General features: G+C 33.8%; 1 protein-coding gene across 1 annotated transcript; it reads left to right on the top strand.

The window, feature by feature from the left end:
- Nucleotides 1-11,617: 11,617 nt before the first annotated feature.
- LOC103930500 (transcription factor TCP5-like) lies at nt 11,618-14,134 on the top strand. The gene is made up of 2 exons (XM_009339844.3): nt 11,618-11,864; nt 12,558-14,134. The coding sequence occupies exon 2, from the start codon at nt 12,658-12,660 to the stop codon at nt 13,777-13,779; it is 1,122 nt and encodes a 373-aa protein (XP_009338119.2). The 5' UTR covers nt 11,618-11,864; nt 12,558-12,657; the 3' UTR covers nt 13,780-14,134.
- The last annotated feature ends 3,273 nt before the right edge of the window (nt 14,135-17,407 follow it).

Raw genomic sequence — 17,407 nt, 5'->3', positions numbered from 1 at the left:
GGGGCCTTTCCACCACCTGCTTAAAGATGATTCTTATTTAACAACTCCACCGTCCAAAACAACCAACAATGGAAGCAAAAGATTAATAGGGGAAACTACAAGTACTCCTCATAAAAAATACATTTACAAGCAAGATAAAAAACAAACAAAACTTCTAAGATTTTCCATAAAGCAGTTTACACAACCAACAAAAGGGGAAACTACCACATATTTCCAGTGATGTTCAAGGACCAAAAAACTTTCAAACATTAAAAACTTAAAAATGCATTACTAGGTTGTTCAGTCCCATAAGACTTTGCACAAGGTTACATGGCTAGTTGCTCAAGGATCAGATTCGTTATAGATAAATATTATCATCTTCATTTTGATTCCAGTATTCAAGCAGAGACTAGAGAAGTTTCCTATCCTTTTAAGTTATGTAACAGACTAAAGAAATTGACCAACTGGAATTACCGCTATTGAGAGCGACCATGGCAAAAACCTGTTGAAACCGACTAACATAACCCTTCGCTTGATGTTAGTGAATAAAAGACCCACTCGGCTAACAGACTACAATATTCATTACATACACATTCATTATGTAGTCAAATAGATACACATTCATTATATAGTCATTAAAACAAATATAGTCGAATTCAAAACCATTCCCACAATCAGTCGAAAAAGACACCAAAAAACGGAGTTAATTAAAATCAATACCTAGAAGTTCCAAATCTGCCATGAAGTAAGGCTACCTCAGCATCTTTCAGAACCTGCAAATTCAAAATGTCTTAATCAAGTATATAAGAAGAAAAATCAGGTAAGCAAATACAATAGCTCTGAAGGTTAATATCATAATCCCCTGTTTGTTGTAGAAGCCCTTTGCAAGGTTTGTGCTTTCTTGTGCTTCTTTGGATAAGGACGTATGGAAGTTCTTGTCGGGGAAATTTTAGATGGAAGCTAGTTGGAAATTAACAGCATCATATCAAGCAATTTGACGAGAGCATACAAAAGCTAGTTGGAAATAAAATTAACTATAAAGGGAAGATTGGGAGAAAAATTGGAAGAGACTTGAACAAATAAACCATTTGCCACTTCCAGTACCAGAGCAATTTGACAACATATCAAAGTAAAACCAGTGCCAGTTCATTTGCTTTCTAAGAAACCTCCTTCTCTTTCTAGATTGTAAGTTCATTAATACATTATACATACTACTACCAGTACCAATTCATACTTTATTTCCTAAACTAAATTACTCTACCAGTTCACCTTCCTTAAAGAATCATTGCCTACTGTACAAATACGAAAACCCACTCGTTGTACAATCAACCTAAATTGTACAAATGCGTTCATAGTGACAAGTCACAAATATGAACAATCAACCTGAATTGTACAATCAACGAGAAATATGAACAAATTTGAGCAAAATGGAATAACAGCCTTCCAATTAATTATTGTGCCATGAAAAAGCTGAATAACAGCTTTCCAAAGCCAAATATACCATTAGCTAATACATTAATTAGTACATATACAACTCAATATTTGTTAATTCATAAAAACAGCCAATCACCTTCCAGTATAAACCTATTCGAAGTGACAGCAGGTCACTTCCCATTCGAAGCAAAAATGGGTATGTTTGAATCTGAACCAGATCAAATCCCCTTTTGATTACCCAAAAGAGAAAAACGCTCAGTTCCCTTGTGTTTCAAACAAACCCTAACCCTAAAATTAATTACAAATTATTAACTAAATTAACCAATACAAGTTCTAAATTGTTACCATTTTACCTGGAACGAAGTGGAAAGGAAAGAATCCCATTATACAGGTATTGAACTAAAGGGGAACTCGGGATGAGATGAGAGTTGAGGTCGACTGATTTGTAGATTCTGTGTGAAAGAGATGGATTTGCAGAGTCTGTGAGAATTTGTGAACTCAACTGAAGACTTGAGTTGAGACCCACCGATTCTCAGTGTGTGTGAAATTTGAAGGGGAAGGATTTGCAAATTCTGTTTCTGCGTGAGATGTGAACTCCAACTTGAGAATTGAGATGAGAGGCGAGAGAGACACAGAGAGGGAAATAGAAAAATTTGGCGAAAATAGATAGATAGAGAGAGAAAGAGAGAGAGAGAGAGAGAGAGAGCCTAGGGTTGAAGAGAGGCTCGGTTCGATTGGGAAGGGGAGAGCCAGAGAGAGAGGAGAGGCGGAGGAATTGAAAGGGGAAACACAGAGAGGCGTGAAGATTGAGGAAAATGGTTTCTTATTTTGTTTAAAACATTATTTTAAACAAAGGGCACAAAAAATCTACTTTTACTTTAAATATATTAAATTATAGGACACAATTATATTTATGGTGTCATTGCAAATTAATAAAAAATTTCCATTGCTAACATTAACGGCACAAAAGTCATGGCTCTGTGCCCAGTAATGTGTTTGTGTCCACTTTTCTTAACATTGCGCACAAGTCATGGTGCCCATTACCAAATGAGCACTGTTCCACCTTATTGGTGTTTAAACAAACACAAACACCTCATTGGTGTCCCTAATTTTGTGCCCAAAGGCCATTTTTCTTGTAGTGAGTGAGCCGGGATCTAGCAGAATGTCCCTGACTGGATCAAGGGGATGGACTTTTTATGCACCCATTGTTGTTGCCCCCCACCCACCCCCAAGGCCTTGTCGAAATCTTAATATGCATTGTTGTTTGGGATTATCCCATATTAGCTCCAGGCCCTCCCGGAGTTGGGAAAAGCCCTATTGCCACTAGCCTTTTGGCTGTACAGAGATGAGGTTTTTCTAATATACAGTATACACCAGGATTTTTGGCTTGGTCATTGAACTCTTGGCCACACATCCAATATCCATTGCCCGGTGCATGGCATCTGTCATTCCATTGCCTGGTACGTGTCATGCATTGGCGCACAATCTGATATTCACAGAACACATGATTTTCAACCATTTCAGGTCTCCTTGATTACTAGTTTGCTAAACTTTAATGCCGATTATCATTGATTAAATTTAAGAATTCTACGTGACTGCCAAAGTTGGGCGACTTTTTGGTAATTAGTGGATTAAATCTTCCGGGGCCACCCTAGCTACCTACTTAGCACGCAGTTAATCCTAGTTTCTAACTGTTACTTAGTAGTTGATCTTAGTTTCTAACAGCTACTTAGTAGTTAATCTTAGTTTCTAACTTCTAAGTGGTACCAGAATAGCCATGTAAAAAACACCCTACACTACTGTTCCTTGCGGCCGCATAAATTTCGAGCTGTTACAACTCTATCAAGTTTTGGTGCTTGCCTAGATTTCGTTAACCTACTTTTGGTGGGCTAGTTAAATCTTGTATTTTCTTTTTACGCAAACTCCGACCTCAAATGCATAGGGTTAATGTTCTAAATTCAATGAGTTACAAGTCTCTTGTATAAAGTCTCGTAACTAACTAGACATCCTAATGAATTGTGTTAAATAGTCATAGAAATATATGTTAAATCCCTAATTATCCCATTTGCCGCTCATTATGCTCGTTGCCACCAATCTTGTTTGTCACCATCTAACATGTCTTATTTACGTAGTTGACTATTTAGAGCATCTTCAAATGAGATGTCTTAAGTGAAATGTCATGCAATCAAATTTGAAGGTAGGAAGAAGTTCCAATATGTCAATCCTACGTGGATCGACATAACAATTTTTTGTTGCCATTTCTGACATATGAGAAAATGGGATGTCAATTAATTTTCTAATTGTTTTGTTGTGTAGGTCTCATTAACGCACTAATTGTAAACCAAGAAAATTTGTTTTAGTTGATTTCTTTTTAAAATGGGTCCTACAAATATTATTACAACAACAAAAAAAACATATGAATCAGGAGAAAATTTTAAGGGTTCCCAATACTTGTGCTAGATGGTGTTCCTCGTCTGTGAGAATTTAACATCTAAATTTATTTAATTAAAAAGAAAGAAAAGAATATCTAAGTGTCAGAGTCCCAATGGTGGGAACACCACTTGGCATAAGTGCCGAGAACTCCTAAAAAGAATTTCATGAATTAGAGGAGAAGAAAATTCGACATTGTCATCAGCCATTAAATTAAAATTTAACATTTATCTTTTGACATGTCCATAGAAGATCCTCTTATTTTTCCTAAGCATTGTTAATTTATTATTATAACCGCATATATACATATATGTATATCCTAATTGACCTTGTTTGTTACTTCACTTTCACCTTGAGGGATGTTTCATGTTGGGCAGACAGTGATGGTAGATCTGTTGGAAAAGCATTAGGCACGAGTATAAGAGAAAAAGAAAGCTGCGTACAAAGTCAATGTAGTATGAATCAAGCTAAAAGAAGAGTATATAGTATACGATGATCACTGTTTATATAGTTGTCACTTACTGCAAAAGGTCGTCTTCTTTTTTTTCGTAAATACTGCAAAAGGTCTAAGGAACTATACTTTTAACTTCACTGAGACATCCAGTTCTCTTTGGGTCTGAGATGACAGAAGGGAGGAGATAAAATCATGGCATCGATGCACACCCTCAATAACCTGTGCCTGTAATCTAGTTTTAATGATCAAGTTTTCATAATTTTTATACTAGTGATATAAGGCAAGAAGAAATTTAACATAGGACATCAGTGCTGGATATATAAATATTTTTTACGGAAATATTGCATCTACCTATCAGGCTGTTACTGTTTAAAGCCAATGACATAGCACTATTGCATTGAATATAAATGAATAAGGACTTGTTGCTTAAGTGGTATTCTACTTTTAATTGTAATAGTGGTAGATTAGATCATTTTCCTATTTTTTATCAGTTGAACTAAAAAGACTCTCTTCGCCAGATCACGTTGAAGTTGATATCCAGTAAATACCCTAGAAAATTACCCTTAATCACTAAAATCTCACATGAATTATCATATCATATCCAAATATAGTCATAAACTTTTTGAATATCTTAGTGGATCAGGTTTTGGTTTCCATCATGAGTACCAAGTTCGAAACTCCTCCCTTCCTTAATTATTGTAATAATTTCAAACTCTTCCCAAAAACTAAGAAAATTACCCTTAATCCTTCTTTTCCACTCTCTCTCACCACTTGGGCTAACTGCTAATCAAGTACGCAAGTCCACGGTCATAGCGGAAGAAAAACTTTAGCAAATATTGCATTCAATATAAATTGATTTGTAAATGATTTCTATCCTAGTTCGGCCTCGATGGACTTTACCAATTGTAATAGGTTCATTACATATCAATCACGTACGTAGGAGAAGCGTAATTGGACACCAAATTAAATTTTGTCAATTAGAATACCGTCCATTAATTTTTGTTTCCTCTTCTCTTGATTAATTAGGAGCTAATGTTATAAATCTTACACGAATTAAGGGTAAGTTTTAAATTATAACTAACGCAGAAGGAGCATTACGAGAGAGAGAGAGAGAGAGAGAGAGAGAGAGAGAGAGAGAGAGAGAGAGAGAGAGCGGGGAGGGGATGGGGCCGCGGACGGGGAGAGTTCAGAGGGGGAAATGCAGTTTACTTTCTGTTGCAAGCTGAGAGATAGCAGGTTTGTATTATTCACAGAGACATGCAGAGGCAGAGAGAAAAAGAGAGAGCACGCATTTATTTTTGTTTTGGAGCCATCGTTCGCAAGCACCTTCTTTTTTATCCCTAGGGTTTTGGCCCCGTCACTTTCAGGCGTCAGAACGAAAGAACCAAGAAAAAAGAAGAAGAAAGAGAAGACAAAAGATGCTCGCGAATTAAGATCAAATATATCCCTTATATTTCACACTATACTTTTATATTCACACATTTATTTTTATTTTTTATATATCTTTTTAATTTTCAGTCAGATTAAATAAATTAAAAAAGATTAATGATAAAAAATTAACAAGAGTGTGTGGATAGCAAAAATAAGTGTGTACATAGAACTATCCTTAAGATAATATTGGAAAGGAGGACAATGAGAGGAATATACTTTCTCATTAACATGAAATATAATTTCACTGTACCATCAAAATGATAAAGACCACTGTGGTAAAAAGTGATGTGTCTGTCAACTTATTTGATTCATATGAATGACTAATCTAAAAAAGAAGGGACAATTATGGTAAGATGTGATGAGCTATTAGCTTGTTTTGATTCATATGAATGATTAAACTGTCTACAAATCAAATGAGTTTCTTCAAATGACAATAAAAATAATAGTATTACCGATTATGATGTTTGAACAATAAAATGATGTGGATTAGTAAAGAAGCATTATCTTTTTCTTTATTATTATTATTATTATTATTATTATAAATACTATTAATTCTCTCATATCCTACTTGGTTTTCTATCCAAATCTCCCCTCTCCTCCCAACACACAAGCATGTAATATATATATAGAGTACGCATTAGACAATTAGAAATTTGGATGGATAAATATGGACTTCTCTCTCCCTCTCTCTCACACACACATGCTAATGTTGTCATGATGATCGATAACTGAGATCATGTTGGTGATGGCCACACGTATTTTTACCTTGTATGATTAAGCATCAATCATAACGGTTAACTTAATTAAGCATGTAAATTATGTCGCATAACATTATATGGAGCGATAGATAAAATAATAATTTCAATCATTTGCGAGTGGTACATCATGTATGTTCAGGTAAATTACTAGTTTGTGTTCGGTTCTTCAATAATACCATATCAACTTTTCTCTATAGAAAATGGTATAATTAATAATTTGTTTCATCTTTTATAATCGAAATAATTCGCTATATCGTAATATTCGGTTTAGTTGTCATTTTCATTTGAGTGATGACCATTACTAGAATTGATAGGCCATTAAGATATCTGTTCTTTCATATATATATATATATAAGCATCTATTATGATTGAATATGAAATATACACATACAAATATACGTATAATTACCTTTATATTTCATTATTTTGATCAAATGGTTAATAACATTTACTTCTACCCTTAAAAGTAGAGGATATTCAAGGCTAGCTAACACGTGGATAACACAAATTGGGTAAACATAAAGCACGTGGGGCTTGGACTTCAGATATGAGACAACCTGGTTTGATACCATGAAGAAAGTTGAGGTTCCACTATCAAAACAATTGACGATATGGAGAGTAGCTCAATTATTTACAAACACATGCAATATCTATTCTTTATCCGATGTGAGATTGATACTCTTAACATACCTATCCTCGGATATCTCGCTTGTATAATAAAAAATAAAAAATAAAACATAGGGTGAAATTCTCATTACTCCTTCAGTTCTTCTGTAATGGATTTAGGTTCTACATACTATTGTTAACAAAACCCAAAAAAGAGGAGAAGCAGTTGGGTTCTCATCAAGTATCCCTGACTTTGACCATTCCTTTTGGCTACTCTGCTCAGACCTGCAGCTGCCTGCATACTATATACATATATATATATATGTATGTATGTATGTATGTATGTATGTATGTATGTATGTATGTATATCTAAACAAATTAAAATGGCAGCAGCAGGCCGGGGTTCTCTCTGGCTTTAAAATGGGAGAGACAAACACTTCAAACTAAAAGTGTGGAAATAATTTTCACCCAAAAAGTGATGAGGAAATTTATGGGTTCCTGAACAAAGTAAAACTGCTGTCTAGTTGGGGAAGCAATGTCTATACTATATTTAACTCACTATTGATGAAAAATCTGTAACATCAAGAGAAAATCGCCTTCTCGTGAAGGCGACCACTGTGTATGATAACTTCTCTGGTCTCTGTATATGATGAACTCTTAAGTAATCTTTCTTTACCTTTTGATTTAATGCATCCATTATTTTCAATAAAATAACTTAATCATTCAACTACAAACCCTAAAATTGGTAACATCCCTACATAAGTGCTGCCACAGAATTGGGTTGATGCCAACAATATAAATATAAGGGTATGTTAAATATTGCTTAAAAATTAGTTAAAATGGAATAATGATCAAATTGGTACTTATTATTATGCAGAAGTAAAATTAGTTGTCTTGGCCAAATGTCAGTGTGTCGGCCGGTTTATTTTCTTGTCTCGAATATCTGTGAAAAAATAAAGAAAAAAAAAATATAGGACTTCAGCTTTTGAACTGCAACGTACTAATACAGTAGTCATCTATATTAACGTACGTTCTCAATTATTTTGTTGAAAGATTCCACTACTTTTCTTGATTATTGAGGTGCCCTTATGCACACATGAATATATATATATATATATATATATATATATGAAGAACTCTCTCTCTCTCTCTCTCTCTCTCTCTCTCTATATATATATATATATATCTATATATCTATCAAACTCCTAAAGATGCGAAGAGTAAATATATATGTATGTATAGTATTTCGTTCATGTAAGTTATATTAGCAAAAACTAGTGCAACTTGGGGTTGTGAAAATCTCACTGCATTCTGTACATATGCAGTGGTCCTCTCTCTATGCATTCGGTGGATGCCTTAAAGAACCTGCTTTGGTCCCTCCTCTACTCTTTTCTAAAAGGTCTTACCCTTCTATCCATATATCCTCTCCAAACTGTACATATACATATATGTGCAGCTGATATACATATATGTATGTGTTTATATACATACATACATACAGACACGCACGCACACACACACACACATATATATTCATCCCAACTGGTATACAGACGATATCCTGCACACCACTACTTTAGGAGCTGCATGACTGAAATTACTGTTATGTACATATATATAGGAAACCCTAGTCTCTTTACTGATTATTCGTATCGACTTACTATTTATAAATATGCATGCATGCCCTTACTAATCTTAAATTTTGCTCCACACAAAATGAAGAAGAAACTAAAACTGTTGGTAATAATGAACAATGGGTATTACAAATATATATTTTGGTGAAGGAAATGTTAGCAAGTTGGCAAATTTGGTTTATTATTTGTAACTTGTAGTAGAATAAGTATTAAGATTGCTTTCTTTGTTGCTAGGGTTTAATATTGTCTTCTTGTTTGTTTCATGGTTAAAGTTTTTATAAATTCACATCTTGTAACTTTGTAAGAATTAAGTTTAGTGTGATGTAATTTTTTGGTTACTGTGTTCACCTTCACAATTTTGTAGTGTTCTTTATTTTTTGTTTGTGGAATAAAATTCAGAGTTTACAATTCGTTTTTTTCTTTTATCATCCATTGATTTGTTAACATTCTTTTTGTAATATTTGATATGTTTTATATATAACTAATTAAATTACTTAATAATACTTAGTTGGAGGCGGATCCGTGTCACCACTTTTTTTACAGAATTTTTGACATACGTTCTTGTGGGGTCTACGTAATCTATCTTTAGAACATCAATCATCCTTGCAAAAAATTAGACAAATCCAATATTATTAGGACATTCATTCTTAGTGAAGAAAAAAAAAACAAATACAGTTCTACAAAGAAACTCTAAAACCTTAATCCAACAATCATATGGTTTTAGATTAAGGTGATTATCGTAGATATGATATTTGAGGGAAGATTTAAAAGATAAATGGTTTAGATCGTTGAAAAACATTACGAAGTGCGCCCCACTAAAACGTGTCTCAAAAGTTATGTAAATAAAATGATCCACGTATGGATCTGTCATCATATATATTCACATGAATATATATATCTATATATATATGTATGTATGTATATGTTTGGCTTTTTAGCCAAAATGGTCTATGAGATTTGCATAACACATCACTTTGATCCTTGAGATTGAAAATCAATAGAAATAGTCCCTGAGATTGTCCACCATCCATTATTTTGGTCCTTTTGTTAAAAACTCCGTTAAGTGTCCCGGAGCTCTTAGCCGAAAGTTTGGGCAATTTTCAAAGCTTCGTAACTCAATCGTTTCTTAACCAAATTCGACCCATAATATATCAAAATGAAGATAGGAAAATGTAGAATAAGATTATACCTAGTTGGAAGCCCAATAGTTGTTGGAGATGACCGGAAAATAGCCTGAAAGGTGACTGGTCTGCGGGAAAATTGGAAAACTTGCCGGAAACTAGGTAAACTTTAAACGTTCATAACTTCTTCAATACTCAACGAAATCAAGTGATTCAAAACAAAAATCATACTTTTTGACGAGCAGAATTGAATGGTACCTTTCTTGACGCTAACTCGCTGTGGTTTGGCCAGAAAATGGCTCGAAAGTGGCTAACTCGACGACCAAGACAGCCACTTTCGAGCCTTTTTACGGCTAAACTACGGTGATTTAACCTTCGAGAAAGGTACTATTCTCTTTGTCTCATCGAGAAGAATGATTTTCGTTTTTGAATCACTCGATTTCGTTGAGTATCGAAAAAGTTATGAACGTTTAAAGTTTACCCTGTTTTCGGCGAATTTTCCAATTTTTTCGCGGACCAGTCACCTTTCAGGATATTTTTCGGTCATCTCTGGCAACCATTGGGCTTCCAAATAGGTATAATCTTGTTCTACACTTTTCTATCTTCATTTTGATATATTATGGGTCAAATTTTGTTAATAAACGATTAAGTTACGAAGCTTTGAAAATTGCTCAAACTTCCAGCCAAGAGCTCTAAGACACTTAACAGAGTTTTTAATATAATGACCAAAATAATGGATGGTGGACAATCTTAAGGACCATTTTTATTGATTTTCAATATCATGACCAAAGTGATGTATTATACAAATCTCAAGGACCATTTTAGATAAAAAGCCTATATGATTTGAACTTTTGGTGAATACTGCACTACAAATTCACATGTAGGGAAAAAGATCGAATAAACATTCTCTCAAACATTAATTAGGGTTTTATGTATAGTTCTGTGCTTTCTTGATTAAACAGGAGTTTCTTCTTCAACTCCTGCTACGTGGAATACACCAATAAAGCTACTTGCAGTTGCCGATAAGGGTGGGAGGGTGGTCCCCCTTCAAAATAATCCAATATCTATACCTAGAGAGCCTATTAATAATCCAATATCTATACCTAGAGAGCCTATTGCATAATTATACACGGTAAACTAAGACCAAACTTGTTCATTAATTAAGCAGTGATTGTTCAGTCTGTGGTATGAACAAATTGATGAAATTTTTACTGTTGTTTGACAGATTGACAAGTTATAGCGGCATTGGAAATATAAGTCATGTAATGTGTAATTTTATGTGTTATAATAAGAGGGAACAATAAAGTTGATATGTCTTATTTTTAGGACATTAGTAAAAACAAATTCATGTGTTTTTTTTTTTTTTTTTTGTGAGTATAACAATATATTTTACACTCAAGGATATGAAGTTTGACTAAGTTACACAATGAAAACTTAATTTAGTATCGAATTTATTATTTACAAGATTCGAACCGAATATCTATCACTTACAAGTGAACAAGAATATCTCCAAAATGTAGTATTGAGCAGCACAAATTCACATGTTATATTATATAATTAAGTAAAATAATGATAACGCTACGTTATTATGTTTCAAATACATAAAAAATAGCTCTAAACTAACGTATCAGCGTACTCGTATACCACGTGGCCATAAATGGTGCCATTACCTTTTCCTTTTTCATTCCCATGCAAGCGGTAAATTCTAGTTAGCATATTTTCTTTACCAAATTGTGAATTATTATTTTTAAAAGTTTATATTCTCTCTCTCTCTCTCTCTCTCTCTCTCTCTCACTGAAACTAAGAGCCTTTAAGATGTTGAATTTGACAGGCAAATGAGGTACACAGCTTAGTAAGAAATTCAAGAGAGCATCATATATACTTTAGCAAGAGGTTCAAATTGCACTGTTGCGTCCTGTTGCTCTCTCCTACTTCTTCTGCTTCTTGCTCATAAGTTTTGGACATCCAAGAACAAACTCTGATCTCAGCTTCTACAACCTCAATTTTCAGTCTGATGTGAGTACAGTTCATCTTATAATCCTAATTATATCTTCAAATTGGTTTGCTAAGAGATGAAGGTAATTTAGGGTTTCTGGTAGTTTGAATTTGTATGGCTTTTGTTACAAAATCAAAGGAAGAGAATAGAAGAAAAAACCTTATTTCAATTAAACTCTTATTTTCTGCTAGCTTTTCCTCAACATGCATGTTAACATCTTGAATTTAGTTTCCAAATTAAATGTTCAATTTTAAACGATTCAGATTTCAGTTCTTCAACTTATTTCAAGATTAAAATGGTCCAATTCATTAATCACACACACACACACATATATATATATATATATATATATCTTTAAGTAGTTTGTGACCATTCATTTTAATGCAATATTTATCAATATCTGCTCAACTTCTCAGCAGAATTTTCAGATTTGCATATGGAGGATCTCCATAATAATTAGAGGAGAATGTATATAAAATTGAAAAGAAATACTACTATCAGAATCTTTGATGAGAAATGTTTTCTTTCTCATCTATCAATCTCGAACCGATCAGTGATCAATTTAATTAGTTCATGAAGCAATTTTCCATAAGATATAAACTTATATGGAGTCCAAAAGAAATTAAGAATAATCTCACGAAAATGGAAGAAGGCTCATATGGTATGTAACAGTTTATTTTTCCTCTTAATTTGTGTTCTTCTTTCTCTTTCAGTTGAATCTTTGGAGCTGAACGATCGCAGTATTTCTTTCCATATCCACAAAAAAGGAGCGATTGAAAGAATGGCGAGTTTACTATAATCAGAAATATTACAATGATAACAAATTCAAGGGACAAGGGTTTCCAAGCGAAGCAAGAGGGCCACAACAACAATGATGGGAACAACAATAGCAGTTTTAATAAGGCATCATCATCAAGTACTACTACTTCAAGGCAATGGTCTGTATTTAGAAATCCGAGGATCGTTCGAGTTTCACGTGCTTTCGGTGGGAAAGATAGGCACAGCAAGGTTTCCACAGTGAGGGGATTGAGGGACAGGAGAATTAGGCTTTCAGTACCAACGGCCATTCAATTGTATGATCTTCAAGATAGGCTTCGTGTTAGCCAACCTAGCAAGGTAATAGACTGGCTGCTTGGTGTTACGGAACAAGATATCGATAAGCTCCCTCCACTTCAAGTTCCTCATGGATTTGGTCATCAATTTCATCAGCCAATGCTATATCCTCATCAAGCGAGTAATTCTCTTATTGCTCCTTTCTTTGATGTAAATTCTACATTTATGGAGGCAGACCAAGTAGATGAACAAGTTCGTGATCAAGCGAAAGGCAAGTCGATCAAGACAAACGATGAACAAGATGATCGAAATCGTCATGACCACGAAGGAAATGTTAGTGGACAACTCCTAGCTCAAAAGCTATTTCCCATAGGCAATCATCCTTCTTCCATACCTGGCTTGCTAAACAATGCAATGGCATTCAACTACTATCACAACTATTTGGAGCCTTCAACGCTATCTCTAGCGCAGTTTGGCAGCCATGGATTTCCACAAGGTCCACAAACAGATCAGCATCGTAGTCATATGATGAGTACTAATGCCTTATCATTTTCAACTCCAATGGCATCTGGTTCTCAATTATGCTTCTGTCCACCTACAGCAACACCAACGCTATTCGGTTCATATCCTCCATATATGACCAATCCAATAGTGGAGGGTACTAGTACTGCTACTGATCAGCCTAGACAAGCCAGCCATTTCCAATTTTTGAGCTCATCAAGTAATTCACAAAATTTCCTAGCTAATAATGCTCTCATGCCTTCTCTTCATTCAATTGGCTCATCCTTGAAATCCTTTCCGTCATTGGTTGATCCCAAGCAGCAGCTCCATTTGGATTCACAAAATAACCATGCAAGCCAACCAAACAAGGACGTTCCATAACTTATTAGCCTTATTGCAAGTAAGATCGTATACCTTAGTTGTTGGTGTCGTGGTCTTGCAACATTGATCTCTATACATCGTGCATATTGATTTGCGCAACAGACGGGGGATGGAAACTGATGAACCGTGAAATGTATTTGGGTTGACTCGAGGAGCTAAGAGTTGATTCTTCAGCAAAAGATATATAGCTACAAGAATTGCTAGTGAAAAACTATGTAAGTATGACAATGTTATATCTAGACATTTGCAAACTAGTGATCCATTTGAGTTCTTATAATCTTTTTTTTTTTTTTTGTTGATGAAAGACCTGGATTCTATACATTAGACCATCACCAAATAATAGTTGGTAGTGTGATGACAGTGCTTGTGGTAAGTTTGTATATTACCATGTCGTAATACCTCACTACGTACTCCATATAATCCAGAATATTTAAGATGTAGTTTCTCTCAGAGGATACATATTTAGTCTTGTTAATTACTGATAATTGGAAGAAAAATTGATAGAAAATCAGCCGATTCAGACGTCTAATTAAGTAACTACTTATAGAGCAACAAGGAGTAGAGAAAAGTAATATATACTCTCCATGTGTTGTTTAGTATGTAATGCCAAAATTTTGACACTATTAGTTGATATATAGTGTGTTTTTTTAAGAGAAAGTTTAGGGGTAGGAGGCTGTCCCATTCTAGAATCAGGACATATGATCATAAGCCTCTTTGAGAACTTACGGAGAGGGTCTTAGCTTATTTTATAATTTTTAAAGATCGCTCACCAAAAATGATTTTTAGCAAAGGCATTCGAACTTATACCTTAATCTAACACAGAAAACGATCCTTGTAAACTTAATCAACCTTCGTTCGCAATATATAATGTGTTTAGTGCATGCATGTTTTTAATTTAGTCATATCCTATCTGATAGTGTTTGACTATGAACTCTTTTCAAAGGAGAGGATTCATATTATAAAATGTGGCCATTATCAACCACGTTTTAGGATTCATAGATTAAGTATAAAGACTCGAGAGAGAAAGAAAACTTAAAATCACGTTGATGTGTATTTTGGCTTGATATTAGCTAGGATTATGAACTGTGTGATATGCACATCTCTTCAAAAGCCAATATTAATAAGAAATAAAATAAAATTTTAAATTTTGATAGACGTGCTCTACATAACCAACTGCCCTACCCCTTGTACAGTAGTACGTACATCACATGCTCGTTAAGATCATGTGGGTGTGTGCTTGTAACTTTTGAACTGTTTTCTTTTAAAATCTTCTTCCTGTTTCACCAGCCGGTTTTGGGGCCCAGAAGTTAATTAACACATATATAAGTAATCTAGGAGATCTATATACACAAATATATGCTGTGGTGTTTATATATGTGGTGTGCAATCTGCAATAGTATGTATAATGAACAGCACGTAGTCCTGGGGCCAAAATTGTGATCACCTCTTGATTTCTGCTGCTAGAACTGTAGCTCAAGCCTCGTGATGACCAATCGTACTTCCAATAATATTGCACGATTCTAATTACTAATCCTGACACATATACTTAATACGTAGGAACACATTATAAATGTATATACTGTATCCGTATAACCAGAAATTAACATGCACCACTGTTTGCCTCTATGCATATGGGTGCATGTTTAATTCTATATAAAGCACTCAATAATATATATTAATGCTTCCAAAAACGAAGAAAAGGTAACGAGTGGAAAGTGGCATATAATTCGTTTGAAAATGTTTTTAAAATAGTCTAAAGCGCTTATGGTGAAAATATTTTTGAAATTAATACTTAGTAAAAATGTAAGTAAATTCATAAAAATCACTTTACGTGCTTTTAGAATCTAAATTTTTTTTGCTAAAAGCACTTTCAGTTACTTTAAAAGCACTTCCAAACGAACTTAATTATAATCGGAGGAGAGAAACTTTTTTAAAACAAGAATGTTATTATAATGATATTTTAAATCATGTCATGTAGTGTTATATATGTGTTTTTTATTTTTTATTTTTTTTTTGGAGAAATTAGGTTCCTATCTCTCATTTTGCTAGTCCATTGATTAAAAAACCTTATTCCTTTTCAATTTTTGATTAAGGTCCTTGGGTATTAATAACATCATTAATTATTTCAATAATAAAATATTTTTACATACAAATATTCATTTAGTGTTAAAAATGTTACAATTAGTATATTTATATTTATGGCTAAATTTTTTATCATATATTTTTATTTTTAGTTTGTACCCATTTTTAATTTGCAATCCTTTTTTAATTTGTACCAATTTTCTTTTCAGTTTTAATTTGTACCCATATATTAATTTCTTTTGTGCCCATATTTTCTAAACTTTTATTTGTATTTGTGCTCATGTGTTTACCGTCATGTGACATTGTATAATTAATCAATGATAGAAAAATTACATATGGTATAGTTATGTTTTATGGCTAAACTTTGTATCATATATTTATATTTTTAGTTTGTACCCACTTTTAATTTGCAACCTTTTTTTAAATTTGTAGTATTTTATTTTTAGTTTTAATTTGTACCCATGTATTAATTTCTTTTTGCGTCCATATTTTTAAAATTTTCATTTGTACGCATAATTTTTTAATCTTTTATTTGTACCCTAATTTATTTATAATGTATCCATTCTTCTTTATTAATGTACCACTTTGTTATATGTGAAATGTATTAGTTTTTTTTTAAACACTACGGATACATTCTTTTGCCATTTATTATTTCTTATTGTTACATAGTTTTTATCCGTTTATTCAATTGAAATGTTTGAATTTTTTATTGTAGCCGTTTCTAATAGTATTATAATGAGGGACTTTAAATTTATAGGATTATAAATCTCATAAAATATCAAACAATTAATGTCAAAACTATAAAAATATAAATATTAATAGTAATATAATGAGGTGTACAAAGTCAAGAGACCTTGATCAAACTTTGAATACCATGAAGGTTTTTGTGATAGCCCGTCCCGAATTATTTGTACCGTAGGTGCGAAATGACTAAAATGCCCTTGGACGTATTTGGTGTTGTGGGGTGTTGTTTTGTTGTTTTTGGTGTTGACTCTACAGGACACACACACACACACACCCATACCACTCCCGTGTCTTTCTCTTTCTGTCACGAACACTCTCTCTCTCTCCTTCTTCTTCTTCTTCTTCGTACGGACCATTTCGAAGAACACCATCTAAGCACGGATCGAAGGTTTGAATGTGGTAAGTTTCATTTTGGTACCAATTTCGTGGAATTTGGTTGAGAAATGAAGAAGATATGAAGTTTTGAAATTTTTTCCAGTTTCTGGCAACGCAGACGACGGTGCTGATGGTGGTGGCTCTAGCGAGACTCACCGGAGAATATAAGGGAATATTCCGTTAAGTTAATAGAATATTCTTAACGACGTCAGGTTAGTTTTAACGGAATATTCCCTAACGCCGTTAGGGATTCCGTCAGTGTGGCAGGCACGTGCTTGCGCGTGTGGCCATGCCTTGGCCGACACATGGGGGCACGTGAGACGTCGAAAAATTATTTTAAAAATATGGAAATGTTCGTGAGGTTGAGTAGATCAAGTTGGTGTATTCATACACCCCGTTTGAGCATTGTATGAGAAGTTATTACCTA

This window comes from the organism of the source record quoted next, unplaced genomic scaffold (genome assembly GCF_019419815.1).
Source record: "Pyrus x bretschneideri cultivar Hongxiangsu unplaced genomic scaffold, Pyrus_bretschneideri_v1 Contig27, whole genome shotgun sequence".
Taxonomy (NCBI): domain Eukaryota; kingdom Viridiplantae; phylum Streptophyta; class Magnoliopsida; order Rosales; family Rosaceae; genus Pyrus; species Pyrus x bretschneideri.
This window is presented reverse-complemented; position numbering and strand designations above follow the sequence as displayed.